Genomic DNA, 20333 nt, shown 5'->3' with positions numbered 1-20333 from the left:
TAGGTGAAAACAGTTTCTTCACAAAATTCCTATTAAGCTGTTTTCAGCAAAACCAAAGTCAGTTATATCAGAGAGGTTAAGAACATGGGCTTTAAAACCCAACAACCTAAATTTGAAGTTTAGATCTTCCCTCAATGCCTTACATATTTTTTAACTTAAATATTACTGTTTTTAATATCATTAGCAATACATTATGTGGAAAAAATATTATGTGGGAAAAGAATGATTGAAAATCTCTTTCCAAAGAGAGGAAGTTTATTGTAAGAAGACTCCCAGAATAGATGAGAATGAGTCTATTCTTCCAATCCTTACCCCAAAATTCCATTTCACCAAACAATTAAGCTCACAATTATAAGAGAAACCAGTTCAAAGAGCAGCAGACAGTGAAGAGAGACCAGCATCGAAACATGTAACCACTAAAACTATCCATTTAGATAACAGAGATACTTGTTTAGTTCATGTGGACAATGATTTCTTAGTGTCCTAACTGAAAGCAGAAATGCTGTTATGTTTTCTATTTTTATTGGCTTTTCACCTAGAAACTTGAATTCTAAGTATAGCGACTTTTGATGGAGCAATGCTCAGCTACAGAATGTAGAGAATAATAGTTACCAGAAAAGAAAAAAAGCTCACAGAGGGTTCTAAAAGGAATTTTCATCCCGTCTTTTCCAGAGCTAGATGTGGTAGAGAGATGATCTTGTATCTGATTTCTGACAAGGACACTGAGAACTTATTTAGAGACAGCAATTATAGTATGTAGAGACAAACCAGAGAATGCTTATTTGCTCTTCTTTTTAAATAGAGATGTTTGTTTGAAGTCATTCACCTAAGTATTATCTATAAACCTGAGATCTCTTTGAAACCAGACATATAAGTTCCATAGTTTTGTTGAGTAAAATATGAATTTATTTTCTTACCAAGCCTGAGTCTCATTCTCTACTCTCATGACACTGAAGTTGCTGGTGGGGAGGAGTAATGTTTTCACCACTGATAATTCTTCAGCACTTAGCACAGAACTTAGCACATATTTTATGTCCAATAAATAATGAAGGAATAAATCAGTTAATGAAATGAATGGAAGCAAAGTAGGCACAAGATAGCAAGAGATACAAGCTTGCCATCTAGTGATAACTTGATAAAATAAACATACATTATTCCCAGAACAGGGAAAAGGTAAAAAGTTGAGAGAAAACATGACTTCTAATGGCAGAACAGGTGTGCTTGGCCAATCTTGACACTAAAGGCTTCACGTATTGTGATGTACACCTTGTTTTAAAGATATCAAATGAAGTGGCATATATGTGTAGGTCCTTAATACGAAGATTTTCCTGGTATAAGAAATCATAAAATAAGAAAAAGCCATTAAATATGGTGACCTACAAGTATGGTGCTAGGCAGTGACAAGACCTGTTTTTCTCCTATATAATTTATTAAAGCTATACTTTAAATCTTTAAAAATATTGTGGTGAACTGGCCAAAGGTTTTAAGATTCTGCTTCAGAAAACAAGCAGTGCTATTCTCTCCCATCTAAATTCAGTTTGTGTCCTTGCAGCTCATTAATAAATCACAGGCCACTCTGCTTAAAACTGCACGTTAAACCAACTGTATTCCATCACTTCAATGTATGTCAACAGGAACTTACTGTCAGCCTGAAGAACAAAATTCCTTTCTTTTTCCTCACATCTGTCAAAAAAACCAAGTGTTTCAAACTCTATATGCATTTTTAGTTTGGAGCATTTACTAGAATCTCCTTCAGAATTCTTTATTTGTTCATTTGTGGTTTTATTGTCTTTGAAGAGCTTCTCATGTCGTACTGTTCTTCTACTTTTCTACTTTAGGAAGATAAATTAAAGAGCCATTGTTTAATCCATGCTTAAAGTAGAAAGTTAGTGAATGAATAAATGCAAATATAATAGCCCTTCCACTTTCAGGTAGGAGCCCCCTCTCAGGAGGCCTCCTTTAAACTTTGCTCCCACTGAATGGTACAGGAGCATTAGGACTCAATATTATCATGGTCTTTACTTTTCTAGAGTTTCTCTAGCAAAGGCCAGTGATAACCACTGATTTGTCATGAAGAGTCAGCAGTTGTATTCAAAACAGAGAAAATAAAAAATATAAAAATATACTTTTTCACGATACAGGCACAATTTACCTAGTAAGCACGAGGAATTCTCTTTTTGAATTAAAAAATAATAATCAGAAATAAGATGCAAAGTAAGGATGAATTGCTCGCTCTGGGAGTCCATTTGATCCAGTCATGAGCACAGTATTGGGAGGGGCAGGGTCTTTCCAGAGGCTGGCCTGACCTCCTGGCTAAGATAAGTTTGCAGTGGAGTGTGTTACCGCTTTGCCAGCGGTAGGTGTCACACACAACTAAAGGAAAAAGGCAGAGGAGCCAGAAAATAAGAAGCCAGTCACAGAAAAAGGAATTAAATATTATAAAACTATATTCACACATTTTTATAGGGATAGGTGCTAAGTAAAGGAAGCTGAAGCCCTGTATTCCTTGTGTGAATTCATTTACTTCTGCACATGCCTATGTATGTGCTACAACAAAAAGAAGTTCAAAACCAAAAGCTCCAAACATCTTGTGAGTGAAAAAGTACTGTACGTGTATTTAGTTTGAAAACGAAGATAACAAGGCTGAAACTAATCAGTCACTCATACTCACTGTGGTGGTGGTGGTGACCTCCTCAGTCACAACCTTCAGGGTGTCGACCACGGAGATGTAGCCCAGACGCTTAGCAATCGCCAAGGCAGTGTTGCCATTCTGAAGAGAGAGTGAAAGAGAGAGAGTGAGAAATAAGAGAGAGGACTGCGATGTGAGCCAATGAGCTCACCCGCTGCTCTGCATGAGCCAGCATTTCCTTCCAAAACAAGGCACAGCTTAGGAAAATCACTAGTTTTTACCATTACGTCTAAATCTGTCTTTGTAACTTCTTCAGACTATAGCCCAGGTCACCATGGTAACACAACAAGCTTGCATCTGCTTGCTCTTTTTAATAAGAAGCACTTGACGCTTTAACCCTAAGGTTGTCAAATATCTTCTACAAATACTGTATTGCGCTTAAGAAAGTGCCTCATGACGTCTCCAAAACCTGTTAGCAAGTACCGGGTACACTTATCCCTCATCAGAAGTCAGGCCATCTGCTGCAGGTAAGATGTTACCATAGGGAACAAGGTAACATTTAGCTACAGCTGTGCAGAAGCTCACTGTGCAGCAAAGTAACACAAGCAAGCAATTCAGGCTGCATCCAACCCAGGCCACTCGGGATCCCAGTTCGTTTAATTGCACCGCTTAGTTTACATTTCAATGGCTCCACAACCCAATGAGCTTTGTTTAAGCCAGCAGCTCCCTTACTGTGCTCCCTTAAGAAGGCGAGGGGGGGTCAATTTGTGCTCACATCTGAGAGCCAGCTGTAAGCAGAGCACGTTCCAGCAGCCCAAGCGGAGGGCCCCCGTCTCCAGAGAGAGCCAAAGAGTCAGGCTGACTGCTTTCCCTCCCAGGGCAAGCACTTCTGGGGAAGTCACACTGACTTCTGGAAAGCCTGTCCAAAAATCTGGGGCTTTCCAGAGTCCAGGGGGCTTATTTAAAGAGGAGGAATCCGACCTCACTCAGCTCAGACAAGAAGCCACCAGGGCAAGAGAGGAAAAGAAGAAAGCGTGGTGAGGGGCAGTGGCGTCTGCCTTACCGCGGTGGTGGCGTTGGGCTTGGCCCCATGCTGGAGCAGGACGTTGATGATGTGCGTGTGACCCTGCTGCGCGGCCTGGTGCAAAGGCGTGTAGCCGTTCTGTGGAGGACAGTGGTGGCGGGCCCAGCACCCGATTTGCAGAGGGAGAGGAAAATTAGGTTAGCTTTCATTTTGAATAGTCTTATTTACAACAAAACCATCACGGATGCTTTATTTGGAGCCCAAGATTATCAGCAACCCATTTCTCAGCAGCAAACACTCCCTCACACCTTATGGTCTGCTAAGCAAAGAGAAGAGAACAGCTGATGAAACAAGATTAACAGACTCCAAATGATAACTATTATTACATTTTAACCAGTTAGCATTAAAAAGGAGGGCTCCCTTAAGAAGGTGAAGGGGGTGGGTGCAGTCGACTTCTGCTCACATCTGAGCTGAGAGGAGAGATTTAAAATAAGACAGAGCATTATCACTGTGATTTCTTCCCTGGGAAACAAGAGTTAAAATTGTTTTTAACTGAAGGCTGCAGAGGGTCACATAAACCACTGCTTGTTCATCATGACTCTCCTAATAATTAACCTTTGGCTTAGCTTTAGGGATTCTAAATCATTGAAAGTAAATCTAAATCTTATATTCCTTTCCAAGAACAGCTTTTCTCGCCATTTCAGACATGATGAAACTGAAAATAAGAAAGTTAAGTAATTTCTCCACAATCGGGCAAGGTTCAGATCCTGTGCAGAAGACCATGACAGCCAATGGCTACCAGACAATGGCTATTATTTATTAAAATCCACCTGCTTCACTTCTCATCAAATTTTATCTATATGTTTCAGACCCAGTTGTCCTGGGCTCTAAGTTCTGAGTGGCCCTTTCATACTCTAAGCTTTTAAGTGTACATACCCCTTTCATCCAATGTCACTGCTGCCCTGTGAGCAACATACATATTTGCTTGTTCTGTCTACTATAGATGTGGGTGCTACATGATTTCTTCTATAAATTCACTGCACTCTGTCTGCCCATAGGAACATGCCCATATGTATCAGGGTTACCTAAGTGTCTCTAAGTGTGGCACATCCTCAGCTCCGTCATGTTGAAAGTCTTACGTCTCCTTATAAATCCCTACAATGGGATGACCCCAGGAAACCTGAAAATATAAGTCAATTACAGGGACTCCAAGAAGCCTTTGGCTATTACAGGGACACTGCGGACAAATCAGATAATCCATGGATATTTGAGGAGAATACACTAAGCGATACTTCTTTTCATAAAAATTATTCCTTTTCATTGTGTTTACATCCATTAAATCCATTGAATTTAGTTCATCTTTTCAGTATCAGCCAAGTTAATTCATTCAACAAGCATTTACTAATCACACACTATGTGCTAAATAACATAGCATGTAAATTAATAAAATATCACTATAATATATAAATAAACCTAAATTATCTATAAATATATGTAAATTAATAATGCCAAAGCAACATTCTTGCCCTCAATAGATCAGTGGACATTGTGGCCACAAAAATGTTCCCCAGCCCTGATTTCATCTAACCTTTACCTGAAATCCCCAGTGAGGATATTTGCCAGGGAAGTCTGGAGCAATTCAAAAGTGTTTACATAAACATTTGGTTGATTCTTAATCCACTGTCACAGGCCCATCTGGCTAGGAGCTCTGGACCCAGTGCTACCAATTATTTGCAGACCCTTAATCCTCTCTAAGCCCCAGGTTCCTCATTTGAAAAATGGAAATGGCCAAGATTTCAAGTTTGATGAAGGATCAGATAAGTTGTTCATGAATCTGTTTTATTTTCTAGCTTTGAAAATTTTAGCAATCACTTTGGTGGTGTTGTTTTCATTTTGTTTGTTTGTTTGTTTTTCTAATTGAAGAGCTCCATAATCTTCACAGTGTCTTTAATAAATAAAATTTTTTTCATGTGCTGTTCTAAACCCTCTTCACAAATTAAACATATGATTAACCAGGTCTGGTTCATCCCAAGTTGCTGTAACAGGGTTTCTTTCTAATTTTAAGCAACAAATAGTCTTATAAAACAAGTTAATTTTGCCAAATTTTTTATACCACATCATGAGAGTTTACAAAGTAAAGTTAATATATATGTTTACATTTTTAAAGCAATGAATCCATTTTTAGTAAGTACAGCTACACATAAGATATGAGGAAGAAAACCTAATTCCTTTCCCAAAGATGTCATTTTCATGTGAAAAAAAATCTGAAGAGTTTATTAAAAGACTGTCCTTTGAGGTTTGTATCTATTTCCCTGAAGATATATGGTTCCAAACGTAACAGTGCAAGCAACTTAGTTCCCTTAAAAAAAAAAAAAAAAAAACTGAAATGATAAAATGAGATTTTTCTTTCAATCAAATCTTCATTCAATGCAGGTCAAACTCCAGGGAGACCATTGATATTCTCTAGATAATATAGTGTTTGCCTTCTAAATATTATAACCATTTCAACAATGAAACATTTAAAAGTATGATAAGCATTTTCAAGCCCTGCCAACATCTCACTGTACTGTTGCATTTGCTCATTTCAAGAGAATACTTGGATTCCAACAAAAATGTCTTTCCTGGAGTGTTTATATGGGAGCTGGCTCATCAGAAAAGGCTTTAGGAGCTAATGCCTGAGAATTCATATTAGAGGCTTTAAGTAAGTCTCAAAGTTCAATTTCATGAGAACTTAAGAACTGGTCAGAAACTAGGCAGCAAGCTATTCTTGCTAGAGTAAGATTATAAGTTTAAATGTTAATAGTATTATTTATAGTTTAAAAATAAGTTTATTTTAAATTAGCTATAAACATGCTTATGTATAGAAATGATTTTGTTTCTGCTTCTAAGAGAATATAAAGACTGACTTACAAAACTTCTGTATATTTTTAATTTATAGAATTTTGAATGATGGCTTTGAAAAGTCCTGAACGTGCTCACACTAATTTACTTGAGCCCATTCAAATAGCTGCAGTTAGAAATTTCTGGGCCAGGCTTGGTGGCTCACACTTGTAATCCCAGCACTTTGCTTGGCCAAGGTGGGAGAATTTCGCTTAAGCCCAGAAGTTCGAGACCAGCCTAGGCAACATAGTGAAACCTCATCTCTACAAAAACTTTTAAAAATTAGCTGGGCATGGTATCATGCACCTATAGTCCTAGCCAGTCCTGAGGCAAGAGAATGACTTGAGCCCAGGTTCTAGACTGTAGTGAGCTCTGATCATGCCATTGCTTTCCAGCCTGGGCAACAGAGTAAGACCCTGTCTCAAAAAAAAAAAAAAAAGAAAAAAATTTCTGATACATGAACTTAAATAAATGTGCAAATAAATATTTCTTTGGATCAAAGAACTTGGAGCTGCAAGTTATATTATGCATAATAGCCACAGTTACAATATGAACTTCTATTCACCTTGAACCAAATTGAGTGCACTGAAGTAAAGTGTTATGTTCCAACCTTGCTTTGCTGAATAGGACCTTTCAAATGCCACTGGGGAAACTGTTGGGATCAAGTCAGCTCTGCATTATCCTTGAGAACTTCCAGCCCAGGCCTTATACATTATTGCCTCACTGAGCATGTCCATGTGATGTTCTGAATGTGACAGAGTTCATTAAAAATGAAAGGCACGCAGTCTAGGCTGCCTGTCTGTATTTCTTCATGAGAGGATAAGGGGTCAGGGGAGGGGGCCAAGGCCCTGAAACAACATAAAGGAAAGCTGCCAGAACATCAAGATGTTCTAGCAGGCATCTATTGTATCCTGCAGTAAGTTGTTAAATCGATGTCAGCTACTTTAACTTTATAATAGAAGTAGTTCTGAAGCTAACCTTCATGGCTGTCAAAGGTCATTAGAATGAAAATTCTCAAATAATTACAAAACTACATCACCTCTTCAAAATCACTTTAGAACTAAAAAGGAAGAAAAAAAACCACTTGTAGCTTTGGTAAACTAGTGAAGCATCCAGATGGCTGAACCTTTTGGCTTATAAGAATTGAAAATGACCACAAGTACTTTACCTTGGTTTTTGCATTAACATTTGCTCCCTGCTTCAGAAGAAAGTTGACCATTTTCACATTTCCATAGTGACAGGCCACGATTAAAGGTGTGTAACCAAGCTGTAAATAAGAATAAAAAGTTAAAAATAGATAAAGTAGAAACTTTACTACTCTAGTGGTTAACACCCCAGAGGAGAAGGACTGGGTAGAGTATCAGTTATTATAGGATTCAATTTGACTAAAGGTATTATTTAGCAGATTATATATGTACTCCTGACCACAAGGAACTTCATATCAGCAAGAGAGATCAGATGTGGGTGACTTAATCTGCAAAGAACTAAGAGAGAGGCACAAATAATATCTGAAAACAGCAAAGACAGAATGACTCTGATAGGAGATGCAGGAAACATGTAGCTACAGCAGGCTTAAAGAATGGGTAAGAATTTTATGGCATAGAGAGGGAAAATCCATTTCCAGACCAAGGGCATGGAGATGAGCAAATACAGGAGGAACGCAGCAAGTCATGTGAACTAGCTAAAGTCTGCAAAGGGTCCTGACCTCATGCTATCCACTGGACTTGATTCCAGCAAAAAATGGGGAGCTACCATAGATTTGTGCACAGGAGAGGGTTATGATTAGTTTATATTTCAGAATGGACTCTTGAGGAGGGAAGATCCTGGACATGGGATGACCTGAATGGGGACTACTGGGAATCATCCCAGCCAGAACCTGTCACAATACTGAGAATGATTTGCTTTACCTTTGTATGAGCATCCTGATCAGCTCCATGCTTGGTGAGAATATCAGCAACATTCACTTTATCTTCCTGGGCTGCAAGGTGTAAGGATGTGAGTCCACTCTACAGAAAGAATGGAACCAAAGGGATACAGTTGAAGAAGAAAATACATTGCATCATCTATAATATTATGAAAAAAATAATGAAAATATTGAAAATATCCTGGAAAACTCATAGCCTCTTCCCAGAAACTATATCTTCTGACATTTAAGGCAAACTCTCTAAATTAATGATGTTTCATCTAAGACATGTCCTCTAAGTCAATCAACACATCAGGCAAATTACATTTTCTATTTTCTATATTGGGTTCTTATATTAGCTTTAAAATAGCACGGCTAATAAGCTTTCAAATGGCATTTATTTCAAATCCATCTGGATGTCCTGCTGTACCAACTTATTTATTTAAATAGCTGATCAACCAACTATTACACCTATTTTATAAGCATAATAATCATCTATATTTTATCAACAAAATATCACCTGAGTGTAAAAATGGACAGTTACAGGAAATGAGTTCAGAAAAACTTTCTCCAGCACCCAAAGAGAGTATACTTTTCAGGAGGTTCCTCTAAACATTACCTTAAAGTAACCTCATTATTTATATAGCACCATAAACTGCTCAGCTTTATGCAACATGTTTGGTATATATACATCAAGTAATTATTTTGTTTATTTGAATATCCAATCAAGGTACAGTTATGAATTAATAATAAAAAAAGAAAGGCATGGAGAAAAGATGGGGGAAAGTGGCTTATTCAGCCAATGCCACACTCTGGTAGCCTTACTACATCATTTACATGTTTAACAGGTGTTTTCTTGAGTATGTTTCATATGTCATGAAGTGTTCATATTCTAGGCACTTGAATACAGCAGTGAACAAAAGTTTCTGTCTTTATAGAGCTTACATTCTAGTCTACAGTATATTTATACTGTATATTTCTCTCCCCTCACTATTGTTCAAATGCCTAGTATATTTATGCTCTTCCTGGACATCCTGCAGCTATAGACTGAGGTGGCTACCTGGGCTCTGAGTCAGCACCTCTTCCCCAGTTCACATCTGATTAAAATTGACCAGCCCTGCTGACCACAACTCTTCAGGCCCACTCTCCTGCATTAGCACCTGGGCTGAGAAAGCTAAGCCATGTTCTTCAAAATTCCTGATCTCCAGCCATGGTGCTACTTATGGAAATCAAAAAGTACACTGACCTTATTTCAAAAATGTAAGTGAAACCTAGAGAGAGAAAACCATTCTACAATGTGAGAGGAGGCTTTTTCTTTGTGGGCCTGGAGCTTTTTAATCCTGAGAGCTCTGGGTGTGCTCAACTTTGAGTTTTGTAAAACACAGGGTGAGATAGAAGGCATATCCTTTTCTATTAAAATTTTCTTCACTTCTAAACAAATATTATTTAATCCTAATGTATAAAAAACTGAATATTAGGATAAAACAAGATTCTTTCATTTTCTCCTTACTAAAATAACAAACAGAATATTTCTCTTTACAGAGATAGTCTGTTTAAAAATGTTATTGAAGTGATCATCACATAAAGTGATCATCAAATCTCAAAGACATTTTTGATGACTTTTTAAATATGTGCGCTTTTTTCTACTCTATTTGCAGAATGGATTTTCTGCAATGCAAGATTACAAACTAACAACCAGTATGAAAATCTCTGCAGTTTATTGTGGTAAACTTGCGTATCCAAATCAAAGGATGTAAACTGCAGTGAATATAGGTTTTTGTCCACGCTTGCTGTCTCATAACTCCCATAGCCGTTATTATAGTCTTTCATTATAACGCTGTGCATTTTAGGCCTCAGGGGCAGGCCTCAGGAACAAAATATCTCCCACCTTCCCCCAGCCTCCTTTCACTTTCCCTAAGGCTAGGCTCTAATCTTCCCCCCAGCATTTGTGGATCATAAGACCCTCCTGAGAGAGAGAGTCCCATCCTATATCCTGGGGGAATGAATGCTGACATCATGAAGCTTCCATAAAATCCCAGAGGACAGGGATCGGGGAGCTTCTGGATAGCTGAACACATGGAGCTTCCTTGTGGAGGGTGGTGCGCCCAGGAAGGGCATGGAAGCTGTGTGCCTTCCCTCATACCTTGCCCTGTGTGTCTCTTCATCTTCATCCTTTGTAATAGCCTTTATAAGAAACTGTAAGCACTGTGAATGTAAGTGTTTCTGTGAGCTCTGTGAGCCACTCCAGTGAATTAATGGAACTCAAAGGGAGTGTCCTTGGAACCCCAACTTGAAGCCAGTCGGTCAGAAGTTCAGAGGCCCAGACTTGTGATTGGTGTCTGTGCAGAGGGCAGTCTTGGGGACTGAGCCCTCAACTGAAGGGATCTAACACTCTCTCCAGATAGACAGTGTTGGAACTGAATTGGAGGACACCCAGCTGGTGTGTGCTGCTTGGTATGTGGGGAAAACCTCTCCACATTTGGTCACAGAAGTCTTCTGTGTTGATGATTGTTGTGTGGTAGTGTGAGAATAGAGGAAAAACACTGTTTGAAAGGTTTCTGGAAAAAAAAAACTTTTCTAATAAATAAAGAAAATAGAAAGTGTTGAAGAAGTTCTTTTCAAAAAAAGTAATTTATTTCCTAAGACACACTGGTGGACTCAATGACTGATCTTTTTTGGTTTTATTTTATGATAGATGGTGTTTGGAAAATGATTATAATATCACTTCTATATTATAGTTCTTAATGTGAAATAATCATATGGAGAGTATGAAATTATTGAGTTGGCCTTAAAAAGAAAAGAATATATGCTTTCTTCAAAAGCAATGGGAAATTTTTTATCGGTTTTGCTTCTTATCTGAGATATTTTTATAGTTGCATCATCTTATAATTCTAACCAAAAGGCAAGGTTATATGTTTTATATGTAAATTTTGTATATTGTATTATTAGTCAGATATATCTGCGTAAACTTACTAAAGTTTTACTTTAGTGATAAACATACTATGTGTTTAGGACATCACTCACATGTAATACTGAAATCATTGTTATAAAGATAAAGAAATTACTTTGTGATTCAAAATTGAAGTTTTTCTTCATTTCTGAGTGTGCAACTCAAAAATACTCATTAAATATTTGCTACTGCTAAAACGCTGTCAAAGAAAGCAATGTATTTAGAAGAATACCATAAAGGAGGACATAGTGAACTGATTTCAGATATGTAGCTGTCATTTTTATAAATTAAAAATAACACCATCAGAAGCATTGTAAGATCAGTTTCATGAACTATCTGGAATTTTAATCCTACTCAAAATACTGCTGAATTGTTTATGGATTTCTTTGGCTTATTTTCAAATGAAGATTTATTTGTTATTAATAGAGTAAACACATGCCCTCTTCATACACTAATATTAAATAAAATATTCTATGCTTCATGATCATATTTTCTCCAACAGGGTAAATGACCACCTGAATGACATGACGTCAATAGTCACAAGGACGTCCATGCCCTAGACTGTAATGATTGTCCATCTGATACACGGAATTTCACTGTAAGGCTTTATCGTGTTCGTTCTTGTAAAAATGCAACTATCCTTTGGAAGACTAACCCTATAATTTGCTCTCATCATACTTTAAAAAAGGATTTGTGGGGACTTTTTATAAAGGCCAGAGAAGTACGTAAGGGCAGGGGATGTACAGGAACACTTCTGAGTGACAAGGAAATAGACTAGGACTGCAGAAGTATTCAAGGCAACCTGCCTGTTTCATAGCTCTTCCTAAAGGATGCATGCTATATAACCTATTTACAAATGTCGTTAAGACCAACTTATCACTGATACTTTAAAAGTACCAATTAACAATGAAATGTAGAAAACATAGAGTATTTGTATATTTATGGAAGGAGCTAAGAAACTTAATTTTCACTAAGCCCATATAACGTATTACAAAAAGCATCAAGACATCAAATGACAAACCAACTTAATAAATACAGGTTCCAATTCTGTGTTTCTCAGCAGCTGGCTATAGCAGTGTATATATAAGTGTAAGATAGAAAGTTAGATAGATGGATCTATAGATCTTTATGTAGATGGATGGATAGGTGTATCAAAAGACATATACTTGTAAAAATATATATTTTTATATTTGAATATTTTTCCCTTATATCTTTGGCTGCCATTCTATTATAATTAATGTGGAGGTCTATAGAGGCCAGTCCCTGGAGAAAGGCTAAAATGACTGTTGTGCTTTATTAAAAAAAAAAAAACATTTTCTCACCACCACCACCAAACCTCTCAAGCTAGACCTACGTTGACTGAAAAAAATCTGTATTTTATTAAGTTTCCTCTCTCCTATCCAGAGGTGCCTCAGATGCCCAGCAGGACTAAAGAATGCCTTGGGTGGTGAACATGGGCCTGCCAGCTTAGAGGCAGTTGTTTAAGCTAAATCCCAGATGGAAGCATTCTTTCTCTATATATATATGAAATTTAGAATGAGGAGCAGCAGACACTGGAGCAATTATAGTGATGTTAACATTGGGAGCTACAGGGTAGCCTCTTTAGACACACAGAGAAAAGCAAGGAAAGCGGGGCTGTAGAGATGAATGAAACTGACTTGCATAGAAAAGTCAAGAAGCCAAAGTGTTGCCATACAGAGAGTCTCTTTCCCTTGCTTCCTTATGGTTTTCTAATCTCTCATAAGGCTTGACTCCCTTCCTGTCCTTGGGGTCTGTAAGATATCCCTGTTTCTTTTTAATACATTGCTCCTTTTTGTTCCAAACTGTCTGTGATTGGTTTCTGTTTACATGCATCCAAAACACTCTTGATTGATGCAAGAAAGGACAGAATACCTTGGTTGATATGTGGATATTGGCTCCTTTATCCAGAAGCAAGGTAACCATATCTGTATGCCCCTCCTGTGAGGCCAGATGGAGTGGAGTTACTCCTTGCTTTGTCACAATGTTTGTCTCTGCTCCATAGTTCAGGAGGGTGGAAGCTATCTGCATTTGATTCTTCTTGGCAGCAATATGTAATGGAGTATAGCCATTCTAAAAAAAACAAAAATAAAACATATGCATATAGTGTAAGATTAACAATTGCTCTAATATGTATCTCTAAAGGAAATAAAAATCTCTAATCAATAGAAGAGTTAAAAGTGAGTTTACAGTTAATCCAAACTCTTACTCATCACGTTTCCATTCAACAGTAACCGAATATCTACAATAAAAGTCACAAGGCACCCCATTCTACTGTAAAACAGATATAGACATCAAAGCTCCAGAGCTAAAAATTCTCTCCTTATAATATTGCTTCTCTCCTGAAGAGCAACATAGAATAAGCCAGGTTCCTCTTCTACATGACCATCCTTTAAATACCTGGGGATGATTTTCATATCCACCTTTAGTTTTCTGTTTTCCAGGCTAATTTCTCCATTCCTTCAACCATTCCTGATGGAAGTGCCATTTCTAGATCTCTCCCAATAAGGATGACCTGTTCTGAGCTGATTCTAGTTTGTCCATATTGCTCTTGAATTGCGTGTGCTATCTGGAACCAAGGCTACACTTCACATATGGTTATAATATAAAGAATCAAATGGAATTATTTCTATTATCTTACTATAATACTCCAACTAATATGCTTCTGTTTGGATTGTACTTTAAACTGGTTCAACAAATATTACTGAGTGCCTAGAATATGCCAAGCAGTGTGCTAGGTGTGGGAATACAATGGTGAACATGACATGATCCCCGTCTTTAATGGGTTGCATTCGAATTTGAAATATATTCAACAACAAAATTAGCTTATATTAATCTTGTGGTCTGTTCAAATCCTAGATCTCCCCTTCTTTATAACCTGCTGCTTCGAAAGTAGAAATATGAGGCTACTCATCTCGGGTGGGAGTTTGTGGAGAGGGACAGGATAACCCATACTCTGCTCTAAACCCCATATTTAGTTAAAAGAAAAAAATGTGGAACAACTGTAAGTCTGCAATATATATTGTTTTATTTCCTTTCTTTATCAAATCTGGTAGAATTTTCCATTCGAAATGTGTGATAAAAATTTAAAACAGTGGCTTTTCCCTTCAGTGACATGCTGAAGGGAAAGAAAGCATAATGATCAAGTGCTTCTTGTGAGATTACCATGAGATGTTTTATTTATTTATTTGTTGAGACAAGGTATGGCTCCATCACCAAGACTGGAGTGCAGTGGTGCCATCTCAGTCACTGCAACCTCCACCTCCTGGGCTCAAGTGATCCTCCTACCTCAGCATCCTAAGTACCGAGGACTCCAGGCACACACCACCATGACTGGCTAATTTTTTTGTATTTTTGGTAGAGATGGGGTTTCACCATGTCGCCCAGGCTGGTCTCAAACTCATAAGCTCAAGCGATCTGCCCACCTTGGCCCCCTAAAGTGCTGGGATTACAGGTTTGAGCCTGTAATCAAACTTGAGAGGTATTTTTAGGTCATGCTATTTCCTTAAAGCTAACTGCAAAGTGTACCAAAAAATAAAAAAGTGTTTTGAGAATTTAAATGTCTTTATGAGCCATCATCAAATCTTGATCCTCATACAACCCTACATTATCTACTCTGTCCCCATTTCTCCAAGCAAGAATAAGTGTCTTTCATTTTTGACAAACAATGTTTCTCCTGAAGCAACTGAAGGAAATTCAGCTTGGAAGCCTTTTCAGGGTCTGATCAGAGGTCCCAGATGCTTCAAAATACTGTATTTGTGTCCATAGACTCTATTGAAAAAAGGACACATAGATTTTTGTGGATCAAATAAGTTTAGTCAACTTCTTTTTGCTACAATGTGTTTCTTTAGTCTCAGTTACCCCCCTGCCTACAGCATGGGCTCTACTAAGGTTAGGTAAAGGGATATTTTAGCAAAACAACATAAGCGATCATCAAAGAAGGTGTCAATTTTGGCAATGGAGGAGGTTTGCCTGGTAGATACTCAACCAACAAGATCTGAAAAGCTCTCTTACTCCACAAAGAGGAAACATTTTTGGACTCAAATAATTGCAGCACTCCCAATAAAGACTAGGACTCTGGTGGAAAGAAGCAAAGTTCTCGTGGCCAAAGGACCATGTGCGTTAAGGAGAGGGGACATTATAATGAGCAGAAAGAGAGTCTAAAGTGGAGACTACAGTGGGGATCTTACCATCTGGAGCCCTCTAGGAGTGGCCCCAAAGATGAAGGACTCATGTTCATTGACAGGCTGGGGCAGATAAGTGAAAGACACTAGAGAGGCATTTCCAGAATACCCATCCTACTGTGGACTCTGGAGTAGAGAAATGCTTTATGTCATCTTCTGAACTTGGTACGTGCATGCCTAAGATTAAGGACCATACAAGGTAGAGGCTAGAAATCAAGGCTATGTTTGTCTCTTTAGGAAAACCATACACATTATTTTATAATCTAGGTCTTCTCTTGCAAGCAGAATGAGAGTCCCTTGTGGAAAGAGAACATATGTTTTACAATTTTACCTCCCATTGAGTACCTATAATCCTTTCTTTGCACATTGTAAGAGTTCAATGAAAGTACTCATGAGTACTAATGAAGTCTTTTGTATCTATGTTGAGAATGGTCAGCCTGGAAAGCTAATGAAAAAAAAAATGCTGGCACGTTAAGTGAGCAGGTATATTTTTATTCCATAGTTGCTCAATCTTCATTCTTTCATCCAAATTTATTGGGAACTCACATATGTTATTAAACACCTCATAGATACGCAAATGAATATGATATGAACACTCCTCTAGTAGCTTATAATCTAGTGTGAAGAAAGACGTAAAATATGTGCTGAATTGATGAGGTTGTAGAAAAAAGAGGAGTAAGAACAGTGTGGATAATTATGAACAGTTGGCACCCTCTTTTGACAGTTCAAGTACTTTATTATAAACTATTGGCATCAAAAAGATATAAATATATGTAGATGTATATGTATGTATGTGTACAAAGTTATATATTTATGATATATATTTATATATAAAATATATATTATACACAACATATTTTATGTATATATCCTATTTTATATTTATAATATGTATAAAATTTAAATAGGCATATGAGTATATATGTATATATTTGTATAATAGAAGTGGAATAAATCTCCCTCTATTGCTTTGGGACACAAAGGACCTAGCTGGTTAAGAGCACCAGCTCTAAAGTCAGTCTGCCTGAGGTCAAACACAGGTACAAGCTCTAACACTTATTATTCATATGACTTTGGAAAATTAACCTACTTAAATCTCACTTTCTCATCTGCAAAACGGAGATCATTAGAATACCAGTCTCATGGGGTTATTATGAGATATTGCCTGTAAAGTGCTCGGCATAGTGTTTGGCAAATAAATGGTGGCAGTTTTTTTTATTATGTTGTCTAATATAGCATAAATATTTTCCCATTACAATCAATATTTTTTAAATAAACCCTGATGTGTTCTCAAAATTGGTGTGCTGAATTAATGAACGAAAGATGCAATGAGGACTTTATGCATTATACGACATTCATATATATTTTCAGTGTAATAAGGGGCCAACTAGAATGGTGGGAAATGCCCTGTCTGTAAGTACAAGTCTTAGTTGGAGCTGTTTCGGAATTTGGTTCTAGATATACACCAAAAAGGCATCCTCCCACCACCTCTGAATCTAGGGACTTAGAGGGATCCATGCTACAGTTAACACAGATAAAACATTTTTTTTAAAAAAAACAAAGAAACAAATAGAAGTTTGAAAGACTGAGAGTATAAAAGGACATTTTCATCATAGCATTTGGTTTATAGGAGAGAAGAGAAAACATGTTAATGACTTTATTTCTCAATTCTCAAAATTCAGACTTCATTCTCTAATACACAGAATGTTAGCAATAAGATTCATCTCTACTGGTTTATAGGCACATCCCCTTAATATTTGCTGACTCTAAAAATCTTAAAAAAGATTTTCAAGACGCAACTGGCAGAAATACAAGGGAAAAAAAAGGGTGTCAATCCCAAAAGCTGCTATCGCTAGGACTAGTCGCAGTTATACTACACCATGTGTTTAAAAGACAATTCTCATGTGTTTTCAGGCGATAGTTACACCCTATGCCTGTAAATCCTTTTCTGTGGTCCTCACCTTGGCAGTGGCATGAGGGGAAGCACCCTTCTCCAGTAACAGCAGCGCCACCTTCTGGTTGTCATAATGAGCAGCAACATGGAGCGGGGTAAGGCCATTCTGTAAAGGGTGTGTTTAAGTTTCAGCATTAATAAATTAGGGTTAGCTGCCCTGAAGCTACCAGGATGCCTGGAAACTGATATTGATTAAATTCATGTTAATGAATTAATATAGTCAATAGAAAAAAGTACGAAAATAAACAAATCCCTAATAATGTTCATATTAAAAACATAACTAAAATTGAAAATGAGCATACCACCAGCAAAGGGGATCTTGAGGGTCACAATGTATAAAGGTCTAAACTGCTATGTAAGAAATACTACATTAACACTGCAGGGATTCTTCTTAATATAGAGACGTTCTGGGGCTGTTGTGACGAGACTTTGAGGCACAGCTCAAAATGCTTTCTGAATCAGTGTGTACATGGACGGTCATGGAAGACATCGCCACCATGTCTATTTGGGATAGTTTCATCAGTTGCTCTCACATTCCTTTCAGAGAAGTGAGAAAAATGTCTTTACAGATCTCCTAATCTATCACCTTCACTGTTACGTAATTATAACGTATAGAAAATCTTTACCTTCCCTGCAGAATCTGCGGCAGCACGGCGTTGCAAGAGAAGTTTTGCCACGTCCAGGCTTCCATACTTGGCTGCTACATGCAGGGGAGTGAAACCCTTCTGAAAATGTGAGAAACAAAAGTAAAATCGTATTTATTGTTGTAACTCCTCACGAAATCTTTTTATTTGTTAACATATTAAGCAAAGTATACTGATTCTTCATTTGGAAAAAATACTGGTAGCGTTAAATCTGTTAGCCATGAACAAGGACAAAGAAAAAGAATAAAATTTAACATACAAAAGTTTGGCTTGATAGACTGAACAAAAGAAATTTTATTTTAAGGGCTTGGAGACTGAAATCTGACTTTATAGGTTTGGGATTTTTAAAAGCCACTAGTGTCAGTAAACTGGCTCCAATTTGTGAATGGGAAAAAAAAAAAGCCTTTTTCTTGCCTCTAAAATTAATAGAATTGAAACAACAGCTGCCTTCTCTCCAACCCTCTTTCTCTTTCTTTCAATCCTTTTTATTACACCTGAATTCCAAATTAATTTAAATTTTAGGATATTTTGGCAGCCATAGTAAAAACAAGTATTCGTGAATTAGTTGACATATTTTGTGGAGAAATGGCAAGATAAATGGTCTATAGAACAAAAAACATGTACTATTAAAAAGCAACCCCCATCCTGACTTGTCCCCTTTCCCAAAAGACACTGTCTAAAAGACCAATTGCTTTTGTAAAATACCTTCTACTTCTGGCATGATGTTGGGCTGATTAACACCAGACTTTTAAACACACTGAAGCTTTAAAGCTTTTTTTTAGAGGGCTGCTCTCCTACACCTGTTGATATGTGTACATTCAGTGTCTTCCGTGCCTAACCAATGGCCTTACTCTGTAATTAGCAGTGTGTTATAAATACAGATAAGTCTCTGGACTAAAATCTTGAGGATGGCACAGTTCCTACACCATGATGTCAAATCCATCCTCTTGGCCAGACAGTTTAACCACATGCTCTTCTGGCACTACAGTGGGAGTGGGGGAATTCTAACACCGACCAGGGCCTGTAAAACACATAGCAAATATGCCTGGGTTAGGTGCTCTAAGCCATGGCTTATCCTGGGACCATTTAAGCCCCCATCATAAACACAGAATATCCCCCAAGAAGCAATATTGCCCTTTCGGTGTCTCCAGACAAATTATTTTTAAATGAGATGACGTTTTTCTTTTTGCTTCTTTTTTGAACATTTGGTATTAATAAATTCTTGGAAGAGAGCGAATCTTCTGGTTTTTTCCAAGTGTGGGACAAACGTAGGAAGTATTTATTCCTTCTTGCATTGTCCACATAAACCAGCATTTGTGATTAGAGCTCTCTTCCCTCCACTCAATGCACACAATGATTAGGGTGATACTCAGGATGAAACAGTTCTTTGAAACTAACTACATGATGAGGAAGAAAACATAAACTCCTTATCTTTAAAGTGTTGCTAGAATAGTGATCCAACTCTTATAAGTTTGGAAATGATTATTAGATAAAACTACATAAAATCTACTGTAGAGTAACAAAACCAGAGTTAGAAGGCATCTCTTGAGTCATACATCTGCCTTCTTCCTTTATGTTAATCTCACCAAGATTTCATTTACCCTCTTAAATGGCTTTAATAATGATGAATCAACCACTGTTCAGCCCTAGTCAGTTGAACTCTTAAAATGCTGTTTGGCTGGGTGCTGTGGCTCACTCCTGTAATCCCAGCACTTTAGGAGGCCGAGGTGGGTGGGTCACGAGGTCAGGAGATCGAGTCCATCCTGGCTAACACGGTGAAACCCCATCTCTACTAAAAATACAAAAATTTAGCTGGGTGTGGTGGAGGGCATCTGTAGTCCCAGCTACTCGGGAGGCTGAAGCAGGAGAATCGCTTGAACCTGGGAGGCGGAGGTTGCAGTGAGCCAAGATCGCGCCACTGCACTCCAGCCTGAGCGACAGAGCGAGACTCTGTCTCAAAAAAAAAAAAAAAAAAAAAAATGCTGTTTAACATTTTATTCTATTTTATTGCTCTAATTTACCATGGATATAGTTTTTTTTAAAATCCTAAATATCTTTGAAAGACAAGAGACTATGTTTTATTATCTATTTCTGTATTTTATGTATCTTAATTTTGATGATTTACACCCTCCTCTGATAAGACAATC

General features: G+C 37.5%; 1 protein-coding gene across 50 annotated transcripts in view; it reads right to left on the bottom strand.

Annotated features, from left to right (window-relative positions):
* Positions 1-20333, bottom strand: part of ANK2 (ankyrin 2) — a 683028-nt gene that overhangs the window by 86716 nt on the left and 575979 nt on the right. For all 50 annotated transcript variants that reach the window (XM_063663998.1, XM_063664003.1, XM_063664006.1 and 47 more), the window contains 7 exons: positions 18169-18267; positions 17550-17648; positions 13280-13477; positions 8441-8539; positions 7702-7800; positions 3693-3791; positions 2672-2770 (listed from right to left, as the gene is read on the bottom strand). In XM_063663998.1, coding sequence (XP_063520068.1) covers positions 2672-2770; positions 3693-3791; positions 7702-7800; positions 8441-8539; positions 13280-13477; positions 17550-17648; positions 18169-18267 — 792 coding nt within the window. The remainder of the gene's footprint in view (positions 1-2671; positions 2771-3692; positions 3792-7701; positions 7801-8440; positions 8540-13279; positions 13478-17549; positions 17649-18168; positions 18268-20333) is intronic.

Source organism: Pongo pygmaeus, chromosome 3 (assembly GCF_028885625.2).
Source record: "Pongo pygmaeus isolate AG05252 chromosome 3, NHGRI_mPonPyg2-v2.0_pri, whole genome shotgun sequence".
Lineage (NCBI taxonomy): Eukaryota > Metazoa > Chordata > Mammalia > Primates > Hominidae > Pongo > Pongo pygmaeus.
This window is presented reverse-complemented; position numbering and strand designations above follow the sequence as displayed.